The 19,497-nt window shown below is 41.0% G+C and overlaps 1 protein-coding gene across 1 annotated transcript in view; it reads left to right on the forward strand.

Annotated features, from left to right (window-relative positions):
- The window catches only part of LOC140197203 (cadherin-related family member 2-like), a 140,962-nt gene extending 121,731 nt beyond the window's left edge, over positions 1 to 19,231 (forward strand). The window contains exons 27-32 of the mRNA XM_072257126.1: positions 5,358 to 5,418; positions 5,526 to 5,653; positions 7,147 to 7,260; positions 8,211 to 8,291; positions 8,401 to 8,479; positions 18,812 to 19,231. Of these exons, the coding sequence (XP_072113227.1) occupies positions 5,358 to 5,418; positions 5,526 to 5,653; positions 7,147 to 7,260; positions 8,211 to 8,291; positions 8,401 to 8,479; positions 18,812 to 18,973 (625 nt within the window). The 3' untranslated portion in view covers positions 18,974 to 19,231. The remainder of the gene's footprint in view (positions 1 to 5,357; positions 5,419 to 5,525; positions 5,654 to 7,146; positions 7,261 to 8,210; positions 8,292 to 8,400; positions 8,480 to 18,811) is intronic.
- Positions 19,232 to 19,497: the final 266 nt, after the last annotated feature.

Here is a 19,497-nt window from a genome sequence, read left to right on the forward strand (position 1 = left end):
GTGCTGTTATCACATCCTTGATAACTGACTCCAGCAGTTTCCCCACCACCGACGTTAGGCTAACCGGTCTATAATTCCCCGGTTTCTCTCTCCCTCCTTTTTTAAAAAGTGGAGTTACATTAGCCACCCTCCAATCCTCAGGAACTAGTCCAGAATCTAACGAGTTTTGAAAAATTATCACTAATGCATCCACTATTTCTTGGGCTACTTCCTTAAGCACCCTGGGATGCAGACCATCTGGCCCTGGGGATTTATCTGCCTTCAATCCCTTCAATTTACCTAACACCACTTCCCTACTAACACGTATTACGCTCAGTTCCTCCATCTCACTGGACCCTCTGTCCCCCACTATTTCTGGAAAATTATTTATGTCCTCCTTAGTGAATACAGAACCAAAGTAATTATTCAATTGGTCTGCCATGTCCTTGCTCCCCATAATCAATTCCATGACATATCTCTAAATAAGAATAAATGATGAATGCAAAAAGTTACATTTCAGTAGAAATAACTTGAAAAGCATCATAAATAAAAGGAACAATTCTAAAAGGGGTACATGACCGGACAGATCTGGGGACTATGTATATACTTCCTTAAGAATGCCAGGACAAATTGAGAACATGGTTCAAAAATCACTTGCTAGCCTTGACTTTATGCACAGAGGCACAGAGCATATAAGTAAGGGCACCTTTAAAAAACATTGGCACAGTATTGGCAAGTTTTGTGCACAGTTCTATGCACTCTTCGTTGGGGAAGATGGAAAAACTTTGGAAACTGTGCAGAAGAAATTTACTAAAATAATTCAGGGGTGAATGTCTTTAGTTACTTGAATGAACTGGACGTAGTCAGTTTATTCTCATGGGAACAGATAAAATAATTTGATAGAAGAATTAAAAGCCTATAAACAGAGTTGATAACAAGAACAGAGGGTGCAATATAAAGCATTTAGTAACTTGAAGAACACAAAATGAATAGCCATCTACTTGACAAGTGAGTATTGTAATAGAGCTTTCAAACTGCATCACTGCAAATCAATAGGAACAGGAGTTGGCCATCTGGCTCATCGAGCATGCTCTACATTCAATAATTTATTTTATTTTTATTATTTTTTCTTTAGAGATACAGCACAGTAACAGGATCTTCCAGCCCAAGGCACCCAGCTACACCCATGTGACCAATTAACCTACTAAACCGTACATCTCAGGAATGTGGGAGGAAACTAGAGCGTGCAAGGAAGCCCATGTGGTTAAGGGGTGAACATACAAATTCCTAACAAAGAGCAGTGGAAATTAAACCCAGAGCACTGGTGCTGTAATAGCATCAATAATTTCTATGCCACTTTGCTGCTCTCTATGCTACTATACCTCCGATCTACGCTATCATGCTGCCCAGCAGTTCATGGCTGTTCTGGCCATGGACTCAGGTCCACCTACTTGCACTCCATGTGAGCATATGCAATTCTGGTAAGGAACACACACCACTAAACTTAAATGAAAACACAACCCAGAAAAATGAAGAAATTATCACTATAGAAGAAAAAGTTAACCAATAAAACAACATGATCCTCCATGGAAGACATCCCCATGACCTGAGAGGACTAGATGTTGACAAGGAAGCGTCGGCCGCCAGGCTCAGAGTTGAAGACCAAAAACAGAGGGGTTCCTTGTGGCAGTACAGGACCAGGTGGTTAACACCAAAAATTTACCAAAAACACATAATAAAAGACCAACAAATTCAAGATGATAAATGCAGAAAATGCCAAGAAACCTGAAACAATCCAACACATTGCAGGATCCTGGGGCAGTTTAACTCAATCTGACTATGTACACAGGTAAAATCAAGTGCGAAACATCATTCACAAAACTCTTGCTTTAGAATACAAACACATAAAAGACACCCTGCTTTACTATAGATACAAGCCTGATCCAGTTGTAGAGTCAAAGTCCTATAAATTATATTAAATCTGATCCTTTATTACTGATAGGACAATTCATAATACTTTATACTTTATACTTTATTGTCACCAAACAATTGGTACTAGAACGTACGATCATCACAGCGATATTTGATTCTGCGCTTCACACTCCCTGGATTACAAATATTAAATATTAAAAATAGTTAAAATTAGTAAATATTAAAAATTTAAATTATAAATCATAAATAGAAAAATGGGAAGTAAGGTAGTGCAAAAAAACCGAGAGGCAGGTCCGGATATTTGGAGGGTACAGCCCAGATCCGGGTCAGGATCCGTTCAGCAGTCTTATCACAGTTGGAAAGAAGCTGTTCCCAAATCCGGCTGTACGAGTCTTCAAGCTCCTGAACCTTCTCCCGGAGGGAAGAGGTATGAAAAGTGTGATGGCTGGGTGGGTCGTGTCCTTGATTATCTTGGCAGCACTGCTCCGACAGCGTGCGGTGTAAAGTGAGTCCAAGGACAGAAGATTGGTTTGTGTGATGTGCTGTGCCGTGTTCGCGATCTTCTGCAGCTTCTTCCAGTCTTGGACAGGACAACTTCCATACCAGGTTGTGATGCACCCTAGAAGAATGCTTTCTATGGTGCATCTATAAAAATTAGTGAGGGTTTTAGGGGACAGGCCAAATTTCTTTAGTTTTCTCAGGAAATAAAGGTGCTGGTGGGCCTTCTTGGCAGTGAACTCTGCTAGGTTCGACCAAGTCAGGTCATTTGTGATATTGACCCCAAGGAACTTAAAGCTTTTGACCTGTTCCACTTGCGCACCACCAATGTAAATTGGGTCGTGCAGTCCGCTACTCCTTCTGAAGTCAACAACCAATTCCTTCGTCTTGCTGACGTTGAGGGATAGGTTATTGTCTTCGCACCATGCCACCAGGTTCTTAATTTCTTCTCTGTACTCAAACTCATCATTACCCGAGATACAGCCTACAATTGTTGTGTCATCAGCAAACTGAGAAGCGCCACAGTTATTGATATTCCCAGCCTTTTCTTTGCGCCCAGTGATCTCACTTAGACCCTGCCATAGTCTACTGGCACCCCTTTGGTTAGCCTGGGCTTCCAACTTGGCTCGATATTGCCCCTTGGCACCCTTAATGGCTTTCCAGAGTTCACGACTGGATTCCGTGTAGCGACTGATATGCCCAGACATAAAAGCCACAGCTCTAGCCTTTAAAAGGGACTTGACCTCATAATTCATCCAAGGTTTCCGGTTAGGGAATACCCGGATCATCTTGCGAGACACACAGTCCTCCGTGCATTTCCAAATAAAGTCCGTGACAGCTGAGGCATACTCATCGAGGTTAGCTGCCGAGTCTTTAAATACTAACCAGTCCACCGATTCAAAGCAGTCACGGAGGAGCCCATCCATTTCCTCCGTCCAACACGACACTACTTTTGACACTGTGACCTCCCGCTTCAGTTTCTGTTTGTAAGCCGGGAGGAGGAGTACGGCCTGATGGTCCGATTTTCCGAAGTGAGGTCGTGGGACGGAACGGTAGGCATCCTTGACTGCTGTGTAGCAGTGGTCAAGTATATTCAGGCCTCTAGTGAGGCAGGAAACATGTTGGTATAACTTTGGCAGCGCCTTTCTGAGGTTGGCCTGGTTAAAGTCCCCGGATGTAATGAGCAAAGTCTCCGGATACCTGGTCTCAAGTTAACTGATGTTGGCATACAGTATGTTCAGAGCACACTCCACATCCACCTGGGGGGGGAATGTAGACCGCTGTCAGTATGACCGAGGTGAATTCCTGTGGCAGACAGTAGGGACGACACTTCACCGACAGGTGTTCCAGGTCCAGGCTGCAGGAGCTCGTCAGTGCCACTGTATCCGAGCACCAACCAGTGTTGATCAGTAGGCAGACACCACCTCCCCTCGTCTTACCCGAAGATGCCGTGTGGTCCATCTGATGGATCGAAAATCCCTCCGGTCAGATGGCACAGTTGGGGGTGGCAGGGGAGAGCCAGGTCTCGGTGAAACAGAATACACAGCAGTTCTGCATCTCCCTGCAGTAGCTGAGTTTCCCTTTAAGATCATCCACCTTGTTCTCTATGGCTTGCACATTAGCTAGTAGGATGCTGGGCATAGGGACCCTGAAGCCCCTCAGCTTCAATCTGACCAACAGCCCAGCTCTTTTCCCACGCTTCCTTGGTAAATAGTGCATCTTTCCAGGTTTCCATTGAAATAACCGTCGAAATATGAAATTACAGGATAAACAAGCAAGAAAAACTTACTTAATAAATATAACCATTCCAAACACACATAACCCAGAAATCAATAAATGTAAAATACTAGAAATATGCTGAATTAAAAGAGGAAATTGAAAGACTATGAAACACAAACAGGGAATACATTGTCCCAATAGTAATATGTACAACTGGCATTATCCCAAGTCACTACACATTAGCTTTAAACTAATAAGCATACACAGTAATATTTAAGTAAATCTTCAGAAAGCTACAATACTAAACACCACTAGAATAGTCCAAAAGTTCCCAGCAATTGAAAAATGAGTGTGCTTGGCTATGCCCATATCTCAGGTTTTACCAGCTTGAGCTGAGAAAAAATAAAAATATATTAATAATCACAATAACTATTTTGTCTCTGAAGTAATACATAAAGATGATACTTTTTTTTAATATAAGAAAGACAATGAATGATTCATTCTTGTGATGAGATAAAAAGGTAGAATAAATGAACTGCATTTATATAGTAACATTAATAACCACAGGACATGTTAGAACACTTTATAAACTGTTAGCATATTTTGACAAATAGCCCCTGAGCTTATTTGGTAAACAAAGCAGTCACCATGCAGAAGCTAAAAGCAGTTCTGAGGTAATGAATGGGTAATGGGTGTTTTATGTAATAATTAAAACACCAAGAACATTTGCTTACTTTTCTCCACTGTCAAAAAAGAAGAGTTCCTTTCGGTGTCAAACCTCATTTACCAGACTTTCGGAATTTCTAAGGACATATTTAAGTTAGTGAAGTCTGGATTCTTGAGGATTTGGACCTTTTTGTCTTCTTCTTGAATATCCATCAAACTGCTTCACACAAGAACAAAAGGAAATGGCATATTTATGCTTCAATAAGAGTATTTACAAGTTCTGGGATAATAGCTTCTCATGCTTTTAAGGAATATCTGTTGTATAAACATATTTAGATGGACGATGGAATCACTAACTTGAAATCTCTATGACGTCGTTTAAAAATCTTGTACTCCTAAGGTAAATAAAGGGACTGAAAAAATAATGCAATCATATCTTTTAATAATTTTATTTGAAATTTATGACACAACTATTTGTTGTCTCCTTAAATTTCAAAAAGTAATATAAATCAACAGAATATATTTTACTTTCTTGCAAATAACAGAAGTATCTTTATTTTCAGAGAGATAGAAAAAAACATTTCTGCTCTTGCAAGTCTTATTGACCTAGGTTTGACAACTCTGGTAAGTTGAATCAACTGGTCTCAATTTCATGCATTGTGATATTATTATTGACTATCCTTTTAGTTCTGCTAAGCAAATTAAGCAATTATTTTTTTCTTTCATTCCAGAGTTCTCTCTCATCTCATCTCAAACCTGATAACAAAGCAGACCTGCATCGAGTGATTTTTGTCTTAGCTACTGCCAACATAACCTCTATTGCTTTAGCTGTACTTCTCCCTGTGTTTATTAGACAAAGGTTAGTTGCTCTACTGGTGGAATGGCAGGGGGGTGTCATTAGTTGTTACTAGTGGATAAATTATAGCTTAAATATCATAAGTGCAGCAATATTCTATGAATAGCCTATTCCTCTTTGTAATGGTTGTGTTTTCCATTTTAATGAAGGTTTTATCAAGATGAAAGAAGGAGCGTGAGAGAGAATGGGAATAGAGTATTAAGATAGGAGATGGCCCTAATTGTAGAATTAAGAGAACCAATAGTCCAGTCCTGCCTCTTTTTTTATGTATTTATGACTGTGTCACAATTATCATAGAAGAGTGAAATTTGAAATGGAAAACTCAAGTATTCACACTATAATATTGAATGTTGTAACAACAAAGCCTTTTTTTTTAAATTAAACGGAAAAAGGAACACAGCTGTAATATGTTGAAATTTCTGACCTCTCACTGAGCTGTTGTGTCAAGTCAGCTTGGAATATGATTCTGTTATCACCCAATTGCTCTTCTTTACCCACATATATGGTTTCCTATATGGTTGGAGCCAAAGAGAGGGAAAGAAGTCAGCTTTGTGCACCAATCTTTATTGGATTACATTGGCAATGAGGGGTCTAAACCTCTAGTAACAATGTCCTAACTCCAATCTCCACAAAAAGTACAATGATTGTCAATTTGGAAGCCCATCTGAATAAGGCATTGAGTGGATTGTACAGTCAAACTGAGGTTCAAATACCTTCAGTGGAAATAGAAATCACAGGCGATATAAAGCCGCCAATTTGAAGCCATGTGTATTGCATTGTGGCACCAGATCTAAATTACCCACCTTATTCACTGTCAGTTGCACGATTTGCATTGGATTCACAAATCCAAATCACTGAAGTAATTTATAAGCAGCAATGCTAGCACTGACTCCTGCTGCACTCTGCACACTAATGACACCTTTGGTCTTTAGTTGGCAGTCTGTTTATTGGCTACATTGATGAATCACTCTGGATCCCCACAAATGAAACCATAATCTTTTAATTAGATCTATGTTAAATCTCCCTGCAGCAAGGTAGAACACATTGAATGGGCTTCGAATGTGCTTGAACTGATATTTGCCGCAGGTGCAATTTCTTCCAAGTCTCTCTTTTCTCCTACAAGCACTCTTTTAAATTATTTTATGCAGCAGTTCATGGTGGTTGCAAAGAGGGACACAGACACAAAATTAACTATATATATGAATTTTATTTCCTCTTTTTGGTCTTCCAATTTATAGACTGATTTGCAGTAGAAAAATAAAATTACTCAAGATAGACTATTTTCTATTTGTTGCATGCATAAAAAACCTCATACTGACTGTATATGCTAAAAATGATAAAACATGCAGTTTTAACAAAAGTAATATAAACACTTCTTTAGTCTAACATCAGAATTAAAATAATTTTATAAGGGTCTTCAGTAACCTTTTGAGGAACAGTTTAAGATAGTTGAGGAAGTGTATTTGCAAATATTTAACATTATATCTTTTCTCAAGGTATCTACGAAAATTGAAAGCTGCTTCAGCACTGAGTGTGGCAGAGTTGACCTTCATGAGAAGGAACCCCATGGTTTTAGATGTACCTGGAACAAACATGTATACCACAGAAGGGTGAAGTCAATTATTAATTTCATGCATTTTATGAACAATATGTTCTAAGATGTTATAAAAATAGAACATAGAATGGTAGAGCAGATAACAGACTCCATGACCCATGATGTTGTGCTGGACTGATCAAACTATTAATTGAACGTAACTACACTAATCCTTTCTGCTTATATAATTTCCATAATCCCTCCATTCTCAAATATGATTGAGGCATTCAAGAGGCTCTTAAACAAACACATTCATATATTCATCTAAGGGCCTCTTGAAAGCCTCAGTTGTCTTTGCCAACACTACCCTGGCAGTACATCCTACACACCTACCATTCTTACAAATCTTCACAAAATTCTAAGAAGATAGAGGCGCTGCCGAGCTTTCTTCATAACAGCACTTAAACGTGCTGAATCCAGAACCGATCCTCTGAAATGATAACATTGAGGAATTTAAAGTTACTGACCCTCTCCACCTCTGATCCCCTGAAGAGAACTGGCTCATGCACCTCCAGCTTCCTCCTACAGAGGTCAATAATCATCTTCTTGGTTTTGACATTGAGAGAGATCTTGCTGAAAAATTAATGGCATCTGAACATGATCGCAGTTATTAACGGTTGAACCAGTAAACAACCTGCGACAGGAACAAAGTTCCAAACTGCCAATGTGAACTTAGTACATAATCTCCCGAAAAACCCAATATCGCATCTCCCTCCACTGAGGTACACATTCCCTGCTTCTGCACCCCCATGTGATTTGGAACTTTCTCTACAATGGCAATTGTCATTTTGTAAATACCTAATTTTAAATTTGAGTTTGATCAATTCTTTTTAACTAAAGAAGCACGAGGAATTGGCAGGTATTAATGAGCCAAGTCACATGGTCTCATTATTGGTAAAACAAATCAAAAGTCCTTATTAACAGTCTATATATTTTTCTGTTCTTTTAATTTTTTTTTACCTCCAGATCAAATCCAATTTGGAATAATACTCAGCTTAGAGAAGGCACCAGCTGTTTTAATGACGACATGTGCTTTGACCGGAAAAGGTTTGGAATCCCATTCCTGTAGAAGTCAGAAGTAGAAAACTTCCTGTAAAATAGTAAAATTTATTACATTGCTAAAACTAACTGATATGTAATATATTCTGAAATACAGCTTGAACTCCCTTGATGATAATGCCATTGCTGATGAGGATTACTTTAATATTCGGGAAATGAACTCCAGCAAATATCAGGTAATTTTTAAAAAATCACAAGAGGTGTGAAGCTACCAATTTGATACCATGTGTATTGCATTGTGACAGCAGATCTATATTACCTGGATGAAGTCATACTGTGCATTAATAATGGTAAACATTAAACTGGTATTCATTGCCTATTGTTTTAAAGATATCAACAAAATTAAATCCAGTAACAGTATGGTAGGTTGCACAACAGTTGCATGCCAGTGCGATCAGCCCACACCTCCAGGAGCCCTTGTTCAATTTTAGCCTTGGGTAGGTCTCTGCTGGCTGTGCTGGGTTCCTCCCATAGGATCACAGAGTCTCACAGCATTGAAACAGGCCCTTCAGCCCAATGTGTCCATGATGGCCAAGATGACCATCTAGGCTTGTCCCATTTGCCGCTGTTAGGTCCTTATCCTCCAAAACCTTTCTTATTCATGTAGCCATCCAAATCTTTTTTAAATGTCATTATTGTATCTGCCTGAACCACTTTTTTTTCTTGCAGTTCACTGCACATACATACAACCCGTTGTATGAAGAATTTGCCCCTCAAGACCGTTTTAAATCTTTCCCCTCTCACCTTAAATCTATGCTTTCTAGCTGCTCATTTGAATGGTGTGCTGGATACTGCAGATTAGCCCTTTAGTGTAATGAATGACAAACAACATCAAAGTGGAATTGACGGACATGGCAGAAAAAAGTATGTTGCAAGGCTAGAGTGGAATGTGATAGGGTGGCTCTGCTAACAATTGTCATGGGCCTGATGGGCAGAATGGCATCCTTCTAATAAATAAGGAAATTTATATATTAATATGGAGGTAAAGCAATACATTCAACAAGGGATTAAACCCTTCAGTCATCCAACCGTTGAAAGGACCAATAGTTAGAGTTAAGACTCTGACAAAGATTGTTATCCATTGGCACGAGCTTTCTGTGAGTCAGGTTCGACACTGAGAGAACAGGAGTAGATGTAGCATTGTAACTAAACTTTTATCAAGATCACTGCACTGGCTCCTTATTCTTTGACTACATTATCCTCCATCTTTGGCTATGTTGTGGAATTGATAAAAATATCCTTTGGTAAGCATTTCATATCTTCTTCAAGCCACAGTCTTACCAAATCAGTTGTACTTATCCCCCATCTGCTGGAAGCATGAAATGGACGCTTGTACTTTCCAAATCACAATATGACAAACACGAGATATTTGTAAGCACTGATTTTGTCTTCAACACCAATTCCTACAGTTAGGAATAGATGTAATATGTCAACATTGTATTAGCATGAAAATGCAGCTTAAATAATATAGTTATTCAGCATGGATTTGTTGCATTTTTTTTGGAGAGGTAGTAGAATATGTTGACTAATGGCATAATCAGGTAACTTGGTGGAGGCTTGGGAAAGGGAGAGAGAATGGGGAAACCATACAGAAATGTAAACCCACGGGTGATAAATGATGTGCAGGTTTCATTTTTGTCATTACCAATCTATTTGCATTTACTCTAGAAGCTGAAAGTTGATATATTTGTTTTAAGTTAGTGAGTACTAAATACTGGAATCAGAATCCAAATCAAGTTTTTTATCATTGTCTTATACGATGTAAAATTTCTTGTTTGGTGGCAGCACTACAGTGCAAAGACATAAGACTATAATAACTTACAAAAGGTATTATGCGATTATGTTCATGGACCATTCAGAAATCCCTTGGTAGTAGAGAACAGGCTATGTCTCAGTTATAATGTGTGGATATTCAGGCTCCTCCTTCCTGATGGTAGTAACGAGAAGATGGCTTGTCCCTGATGGTGAGGGTCTTTGTTGATAGATGCCGCCTTTTTAAGGCACTACCTCTTTAAAGGGTTTTTGATGATTGGGAGGTTGTGTCCATGATGGAGATGGCCAAGTATCTAACTCTCTGCAGCCTCTTGTGATCCTACGCATTACAGCCTCCAGCCCAGTGATGCAACCAGTCAGAATGCCTTTCACTGTACAGCCGTAGAAATTTGCAAAGTCTCTTTGGTGATATGCCAAATTTCCTTGAATTCCTAATGTATACACCATTTTAATAAAGTTATAAAAGTGAAAAGTAAAATGGGATAATCTTTTTAAAGGTGTTTAACATCCTGTAACTTGGTTTTCATCACTATCAAGTATTTTCAGTATTTACAGTGCCTTTAAGAAGTATCCACTGCCTCTTGGAAGTTTTCATGTTTTATTGTTTTACAACATTGAATCACAGTGGCTCTTTTGACACTGATGAACAGAAAAAGACTTTCTTGTGTCAAAGTGAAAACAGATCTACACAAACTGATCTAAATTAATTACAAATATAAAACACAAAATAATTGATTGCATAAGTATTCTCCCCTTCAAGTCAGTATTTAGTAGATGCACCTTTGGCAGCAATCTGTGTGGATAGGTCTTTATCAGCTTTGCACATTAGACACTGCAATTTTTCCCCATTCTTCTTTACAAACCTGCTCAAACTCTATCGGATTGCATGGGGATCATGAGCGAACATCCCTTGTCAAGTCCAGTCACAAATTCTCAATTGGATTGAGGTCTCCAGGACATTAACTTAGTTGTTTTTATGACATTCCTGTGTAGCTTTGGCTTTATGCTTGGGGTCATTGTCTTGCTGGAAAACAAATCTCCCAAGTTGCAGACTTCCTGCAGATTGCATCAGGTTTTCCTCCAGGATTTCTCTCAATTTTTCTGCATTAATTTTACCCTTTACCTTCACAAGCCTGCCAGGGCCTGCTGCAGTGAAGCATCTGCACAGCATGATGCAGCTACCACCATGCTTCATGGTAGGGATGATGTGTTTTTGATGATGTGCAGTGTTTGGCTTAAAGCAAACATAATGTTTAGTTTGATGGGCAAAAAGCTTAATTCTGGTTTCATCAGACCATAGAACCTTCTTTCAGCCGACTTCAGAGTCCCCACATTTTACCACATGCCTTGTGGTAAACTCTAGCTGAGACTTTATAAGAGTTTTTTTTCAACAGTGGCTTTCACTTTGCCACTCTCCCATAAAGCAGTGACTGGTGAAGCTCCTGGGCAACAGTTGTTACATGCACAGTCTCTCCCATCTCAGTGACTGAAGCTTGTAACTCTTCCAGAGTTGTCATAGGTCCCTTTTTTGCACGGTCATTCAGTTTTTGAGGATGGCAGATTTCCAGCTGTGCCATATTCTTTCTATTTCTTGATGATTGACTTATCTGTACTCCAAGGGATATTCAGCGACTTGGAAATTTTCTTGTACCTTTTCAGTAACCTTTTTGTGGAGTTGCTTGGAGTGTTCTTTTTTCTTCATGATGTAGTTTTTGCCAGGATACTGACTCCCCAGGAGATGGACCTTCCAGATACAGGCGTATTTTTACTACAATCAATTGAAACATCTTGACCGCACACAGGTCTCCAATTCCTCTCCATTGAACTAATGATGTGACTTCTAAAACCAGCTGGCTGCACCAGTGATGATTTGGTGAGTCATATTAAAGGGGGGGGGGGCAGGTTGTGAATACTTATGCAATCAATTATTTTGTGTTTTATATTTGTAATCAATTTAGATCACTTTGTAGAGATCTGTTTTCACTTTGACATGAAAGAGTCTTTTTCTGTTGATCAGTGTCAAAAAAGCCAAATTAAATCCATTGTGATTCAATGTTGTAAGACAATAAAATGTGAAAACTTCCAAGAGAGGGTAAATTCTTTTTATAGGCACTGTATACATGAACCAGACCAATTAAAATTGCTACTTTCACAAGCAACTCCAAGTCTCCAGAGCCCTAAGGTTTTTAAGATTTAAGTCACAAGTCCAACACGAGTGAGTCAAACTTAAAAATTACTATCACTCTCATAAACACAATAAATTCTGCAGATGCTGGAAATCCAGAGTAACACACACAAAATGCTGGTGGAACTCAGCAGGCCAGGCAGCAAAAATTTACATTTCAGGCCAAGACCCTTAACTAGGACTCTAAACTGAACTGTTTATTCCTCTCCATAGATGCTGCCTGACCTGCTGAGTTCTTCCAGCATTTGGCATGTGAAGGCCCCTCACTGGGCTTGTATAGAAACTTGGCTTGTTAGCTGGCTCTGCTGATGGTCACAGTTCTCAACAGTGTGAAGCCATCTTTCTCAAACAATGTACATCTGGGGTCAGTATGATTTGGGTCCCACCAAACAGGAAAGTTGGGATGTTTTGATTAACGGAACCCCGATTTGGGGGAACACTGTGTAAGTACTGCCTATCTGCAATTACCCATCCTCAAGAAATAACAGATCATAAACCACATACAATTATAAAGGAAGTGGATTTACTAATTTCAGTTTAATCAACCAGTTATTTAGAGGAAAAGAAAAATAAAAAAAATAGAGCCCATTATAATTAAACCATTCTAAATGTGCCAATTGTTGGAGCTCATATCTTCCAAAAGCTGGGTACGTCCCTTACTCATGGTGCCAACTTCTCATCACCAATTAGCTGTACAACTTCCACCTTGGACTCCTTCAAATCCCCCCTTCCCTTCAGAATGAACCCAATGGTTGTCTCCCCTGATCTTCTCTCTCCATCTCCCACCAAAAGATCTCAAACCCCACCTATGTCTGTCACAAATTTCTCTCTGCCTAGCTTTCGCCAGAACCTTCTCCCAATTCCACATCCTGATTGGCTGACACAGCTTTCCTAAGTTGAACATCACAGCCAAGGGGGTTTGGGTTTCTTTAACCAAAACCCAAACACTGTCAGCAGGACACACTGCTTCTACAGAATTGAATTGACTTTATTTCTTACATCCTTCACGTACATGAGGAGTAAAAATCTTTACATTAAGTCTCCGTCTGAATGTGCAATGTGCAAGTTATAGTAATTTGTAATAAATAGTATGTACAGTAAGATATATAACAGAACAGTCAACATAGCTTAGAACTACAATTTTATCATGTTACGTACCCCGTAACTGGGTTGCCAAACCAGCAGAAATGGATCACTCAGTTGGTCTGGATTACTAGAACTAAGAAAGTTTTATTAAAGAAACAAGCAACACAGTAATCGAAAGGATAATAAATGCAACAGTTCAGCAATGATAAACACACATGTGCACAGAATTAAGATAACAGGATCAATCAAGCTCTATCGTTGTCTAGGGGCAAATGACCAGTTTCAAAGTGACGCAAAGTTCAGTTCAGTTCAGTTCGCAGTAATCGTTGCCATGGCGATGGACAATGTTGGGGGAGGGAGAGAGAGAACGAGAATGACTGATCATTCGAAACGGCTTCCACTCACAGACCTGCGATATTGCTCACAAGCAGCTTTCGGGCGGGTCCTTTGTGATGTCACCTGGTGTCACCGACTGTGACCCCTCCTCCAGATGCGGTCGATCCTCTGCAGTGAACCCGGCACCCAAGCGAGGGTGGACACACACCGGGTTCCCGCTGATCGTACCTTTCCACCCTGTGCGTTTATGGCCCGGTACTTCCCACCAACTTGTGAGAGGCGCACCGCTTCCAGGGTCTCGTTACCTCGGGTGTCGTGTGTGTCCTGCCTTAGCGAACCTGTCCCTTTTTATCCCCCTGCTGGGGTATCGCCTGTCCATCACTTCAAACAGTTCAGGGTTCAAAGGAGGAGCCGCTCTAGACAGCTCTCTCTCCCATCCTTTCATTACACATCTCCAGATCGCCTGTCCATCACTTCAAACAGTTCAGGGTTCAAAGGGGGAGCCGCTCTAGACAATACCCAGACTGATGGCTCCTTCATTAACATCTCCAAATGCTGCTTCATTGTTCCTTATCTCTCCCTCCCCTGAGGACAGGTGGCAGACCAACTGCTGATGCCACTGATGCTAGCCCAGGCCAGCAAACATCTTAATTTATGTGTATTCTCGTCACAATCAGCATGAATTAATAGATCTGATTGGCTGGTGGAAGAAGATGTCCCGGAGCCTGTTGGTCCTGGCTTTTATGCTGCGGTACCATTTCCTGGATGGTAGTAACTGGAACAGTTTGTGGTTGGTGTGACTCAGGTCTCCAATGATCCTTCAGGCCCTCTATATGCACCTGTCACTGTAAGTGTCCTGCATAGTGGGAAGTTCACATCCACAGATGCACTGGGCTCTCTGCAGAGTCCTGTGATTGAGGGAAGTACAGTTCCTGTACTAGGCAGTGATTCAGCCAGTCAGGATGCTCATATTGTGCTCCTGTACGAAGTCCTTAGGATCTGGGAACTCATGCCGAACTTCTTAACCATCTGAGGTGAAAGAGGTGCTGTTGTGCCTTTTTCACCACACAGCCGGTATGTACAGACCAAGTGAGGTCCTCAGTGATGTGTATGCCAAGGAACTTAAAGCTGTTCACCCTCTCAACCCCAGATCCATTGATGTCCGTGGTGAGCCTGTCTCCGTCCTTCTGTGTAGTCCACAACTAGCTCCTTTGTTTTTGCGACATTGGGGAGAGGTTGTTTTCTTGACACCACTGTATCAGAGTGATGACTTCCTCTCTGTAGGCTGCCTCATTATTATTTGAGATAAGGCCAATCAGTGTAGTATTATCTGCAAATTTAATTAGCAGATTGGAGCTGTGGGTGGCAACACTGTCATGGGTGCATACAGAGTAAAGGAGGGGACTTAGGACACAGCCCTGGGGGCGGGGGGGCTCCTGTGTTGTGGGTCTGAGGGGCTGAGGTGAGGGAGCTCACTCTTACCATCTGCCAGCGATCTGACAGGAAGTCCAGGATCCAGCTACACAAGGCAGGGTGAAGGCTGAGGTCTCTGAGCTTCTTGTCAAACCTGGAGGGAATTATGGTGTTTAATGCTGAACTGTAGTCCAAGAACAGCATTCTCGCATAAGCATTCCTCTTCTTCAGGTGTGTAAGGACGGTATGTAGAGCTGTGGCTACTGCATCATCTGTCAATTGGTAGGCAAATTGTAGGGGGTCCAGTGTGGGTGATAGCAAGCTGCAGATGTCATCCTTGACCAGCCTCTCAAAGCATTTGCTTATTATTGAGGTGAGTGTGGCAGGATGCCAGTCATTCAGACATGTTACCTTGCTCTTTTTTGGTACAGGAACAATGGTCCCGCAGCCTTGCAACTGTTCACTCATTGGAAACAACTATGTACTTCAGCCCCAGTGATGAGCAAGGTGCAGGTTGCATTGGCAGCTCAGAGTTAGCAACATTGAACCGAGCATAAAAAAGATTTAACTCATCTGGGAGAGAGGCATGTGATATTGGCATCACCACTGTATTTAGCTTTGAAGTCTGCAATGGTGTGCAGACCTTGCCATAAGCTGCATGTTTTGTTGGTGGAGAGATTGGTCTGGATCTTGTCCCAATATTGTTGTTTCGCTGACTTGATGACTTTGCGTAGATTGCAGCTGCATTTCTTGAGTTCCTGTTGGTTCCCGGCAGCAAAAGCTCTGTCACGCGCAGTGAGTGCAGCGCGCAAAGAACTGTTGATCCAGGGTTTCTGGTTTGGAGAGACCCTGACTGATTTTTGGGAGACAGTGTCCTCGATGCTCGTGACCCCTTCCATGAACTCTGAGACATCCTCATCACGAAAGACATTCCCACTGACATCATCAAAGCAATCCTGTAGCATGAAGAATGATTGGCCGGACCAACGGTGGACGGTTTTAACTATGGCCGCCTCTTGTTTCAGCTTCTGCCCGTACATCGGCAGAAGCAGGATGGAGGAGTAATCAGACTACCCAAGCGGTGGACAGGGGAGTGCTTTGTAAGCGTTGTGGAATGGAGAGTAGCAGTGATCGAGTATGCTATCTCCCCATGTGCTCACCTGGATGTGCTGACAAAACTTCAGAGAGACTTTAGTCAGTGACGGTGAAAGCAGCCTCTGGGTGTGCAGTCTCCAGGGTGTACAGTTCCTTGAGAGCCAGGTCAGTATCAGCCTGCAGTGAAATACACACAGCTGAGATAATAACAGCCGTGAACTCCCTATGCAGCCGGAAAGGTCTACACAGCAGCACAAGGTACTTCAGATCTGGGTAGCAAAAGGATTCGAGGGCATGCACATTCTGGGGGTCGCACCAAGCATTATTGACCATGAAGCATACCCCAGAGAGGTGTTTAGACCTGTCCGCCCGGAACAGAGAGAACCCAGAGGGCTTGATGGTGTGATCCCGTATCTCCTCCGTCAGCCAGACCTCCACGAAGCACAAAACAGTACGTTCCTTTGTTTCCCGATGGTAGGAGATTCTTGCTCTCAGTTCGCACAACTTGTTGTCCGGGGACTGAACATTAGCCAGGAGTATGCTAGGGAGTGGTGGCCGATTAGCACACCGTCTCAACCTCACCAGAGCACCAACCCTTCTCCCTCACCTCCAGCGCCGGTTCCAAGGTAGTGACAATGTAATAAATGAACCTCCCATGGATTGAGTAAGCAGGTATTCCCAGTGTAGAAAAGGCAGCACATTGTAGGTAAATGATGTCTTCCCAATGTTCAGAAGATTTAGTCAATCATACAGTATCTGATGTAACTATTAGCTTCTTGAACAAGAAATGCGAGGGAAATTGCAGAGGTTTGCAGTACACTGTAGAGTTGGTAAGGAGCTCACAACATAGCTGCCGTGCGCGGCGCCATCTTAGCAAAACTATGAAATAAAATGCCCTACAGTATTAACAGTAAAAATCTGAACCAGGGTGTTCAACATGCATTACTATCACTCTATTTGCTGACACTATTCAAGCAAATTTTGGTACTTTGGTTTCTTTTCCTCTCCTCCATAACAAATAGCATGTTGGACATCACACCGATTTCAGCAATCAGATGAACAGATAATCAGATTGTCTGTCAGTCAACAATGAACTAAGTGGATCTGTTGGCCATGGTGAATTTAAGATATGGAAGAAAATGTTGAATTTGAATGGATCAAGGACAGCGGAAGCAGCCAGAGCAATTGTCTTTGTTCCTGCCATGTGCTTGGAGATGGAGGCTACCATTTTGTGGAACTATTTTACACCCTCCGTTTTTTGAGATAGAGTTGTTTTGCTTTCTGTGTTTTAAAGTAGACATAATGATGTTTTATGTTATCTGCTGGACTGGAGATAAGTTCCAAATAAGAAGTTATTTGTGAGGTGTTCTTTGGTATAACATAGCATGCAGGTTTGTGACTGTTGGGGTTGGTGCCTGCCTGGAGTGACTCGAGCTGGTTACTGAAGAAACCAAAGAGCCATAAATTACCGACTGTCACTTGCTGGGAAGAGGGTAATAAATAGATGCTGGCCTGGAGCAGAGCCAATAAAAAGGTGTTAGAGGTCAATCAGATGACCTGCAGCCAATGACACTGGAATGCAATATTTGAATTGGTAAGGAATGAGTATGAAAGTGGACACTTCAAGTGTGCTGTCAGCGATAACTCTCTCAAGAGACCAACCACTGCAAGGAAGAACCCCCATGCCAGGGGCTGTACAAAGAAAGGATTGATCTTCTGCCCACAGAGATCCCTTATTTCATGTTATAAATTGGACCAGTGGTCTGAGTGAGTATTGTACAGAGGGCACAGTAGAGTTCATGTTCTAAGTTACTGGCCTGGGGTCAACATAGTTACGTTATTGTTTGTACAGAGACAATAAAGTGCAAGCTTCGATTAATTACGGGTTGCGTAGTGAATTTCCTAACCTAGTTCCATTGACAAATGGTCAACAGATGAATAAAGAAGATACCCATGTTTTAGTAGGGAACATTTTAGATGGGGAACTAAATAGACATTACTATGGCTATTTATTTGCTTATTGTGAAGAAATAATACCACTGCAATGATTCCTGGAGGAAGGAGTATTGACTGATTAATTGGAATTTTGCAATACCCATGTAACTGAGAACTCCCCATTGTGCCTCACTGGAAAATTAACATTGCCTTGCCTACAATTTCACTCCCAATGTAATGAAGGAGACAGACTAGTGGCTATACTTCATTAGGAGTTTGAGGTGATTTGGTATGCAACTGAAACGCTAACAAATTCTACAGCTGTACCCTGGAGGGCATTTTGACTGAAGACCCACAAAACAACAAATTTCACAATTTATGTCAATGATAATAAACCTCCTTCTGAGTAATATTTAGCCTTGAAATTTGTACAGAAAATTACAGTCAAAATGTCCACAAACTGTCCAATATATAGGAGGTTTAATCAAAGTAATGATGACTGCAAGATTCCACTTGGGGCCCTTATAAATATGTTTAACTTATATTTATATGCTTAGCTTGATTTTGTTTAAAGAATTTTCAAACAGAAACTTTGCAAATCCAATGCTTGTACTTAGTGGCATCATGCGAGTTTTCATCTGATGCCAGTAACCTTTTTGTCTCCTTGCAATGTAACTTCAAACAGGAACAAAGAGGGAATGCATTTTCCATAAATGCACAAAAACGTGATTCCGAAGGTCCTCAAGAGGCTATAGCCCACAACTTCCTCGCCATGGCTCTAGCATCCCACGAAGAAAGAAAATATAGAAAAGCTGAAAACTGGAAAAATGATCAATTTACTCAATAATGAAAGACTGAATGGTACTAATCTGTGAAGGAAGAATTTTAAGCTATTAAATATTTCGTGACTTTCTGGGTTGATGTAGAGTCTTAATTGCAAATGTAAAAATTAACCTTACCAGTTGGATTTTTATCCTGTGATTGACTTTGCAGAGGCCTGAAGGTAAAGCCACCATCCAGAATAAACATCTAAATTCTAGGTCAGTAGGAAAGTTACCTGGTTTTGGGATCTGAACGTAACTTTGTCACAAAATTCACTCAATTCTCAAGAGGTTTATAAGCAGTTCTGTTGCACCCCGATCAAACTACTATATTTACTTCTTAGTGACACTCTGTTCTCTGCAATAGGGACTCTCAAAATGAGGTCCATAACCCCTTGCTTGGTATTGATCCACGTCATAAAAAAAGCTTGGGAAACCCTATCCTACACAAAGTAGATTGTAACTCCACTGAGGTAGCTACCCTTTCCTCCAGAGAACCAAACTGATTAATTAACCACAATCTAGATTTATTGTTTTTCCAGGTAATACT

The sequence above is a fragment of the Mobula birostris genome, chromosome 5, assembly GCF_030028105.1.
Source record: "Mobula birostris isolate sMobBir1 chromosome 5, sMobBir1.hap1, whole genome shotgun sequence".
NCBI lineage: Eukaryota > Metazoa > Chordata > Chondrichthyes > Myliobatiformes > Myliobatidae > Mobula > Mobula birostris.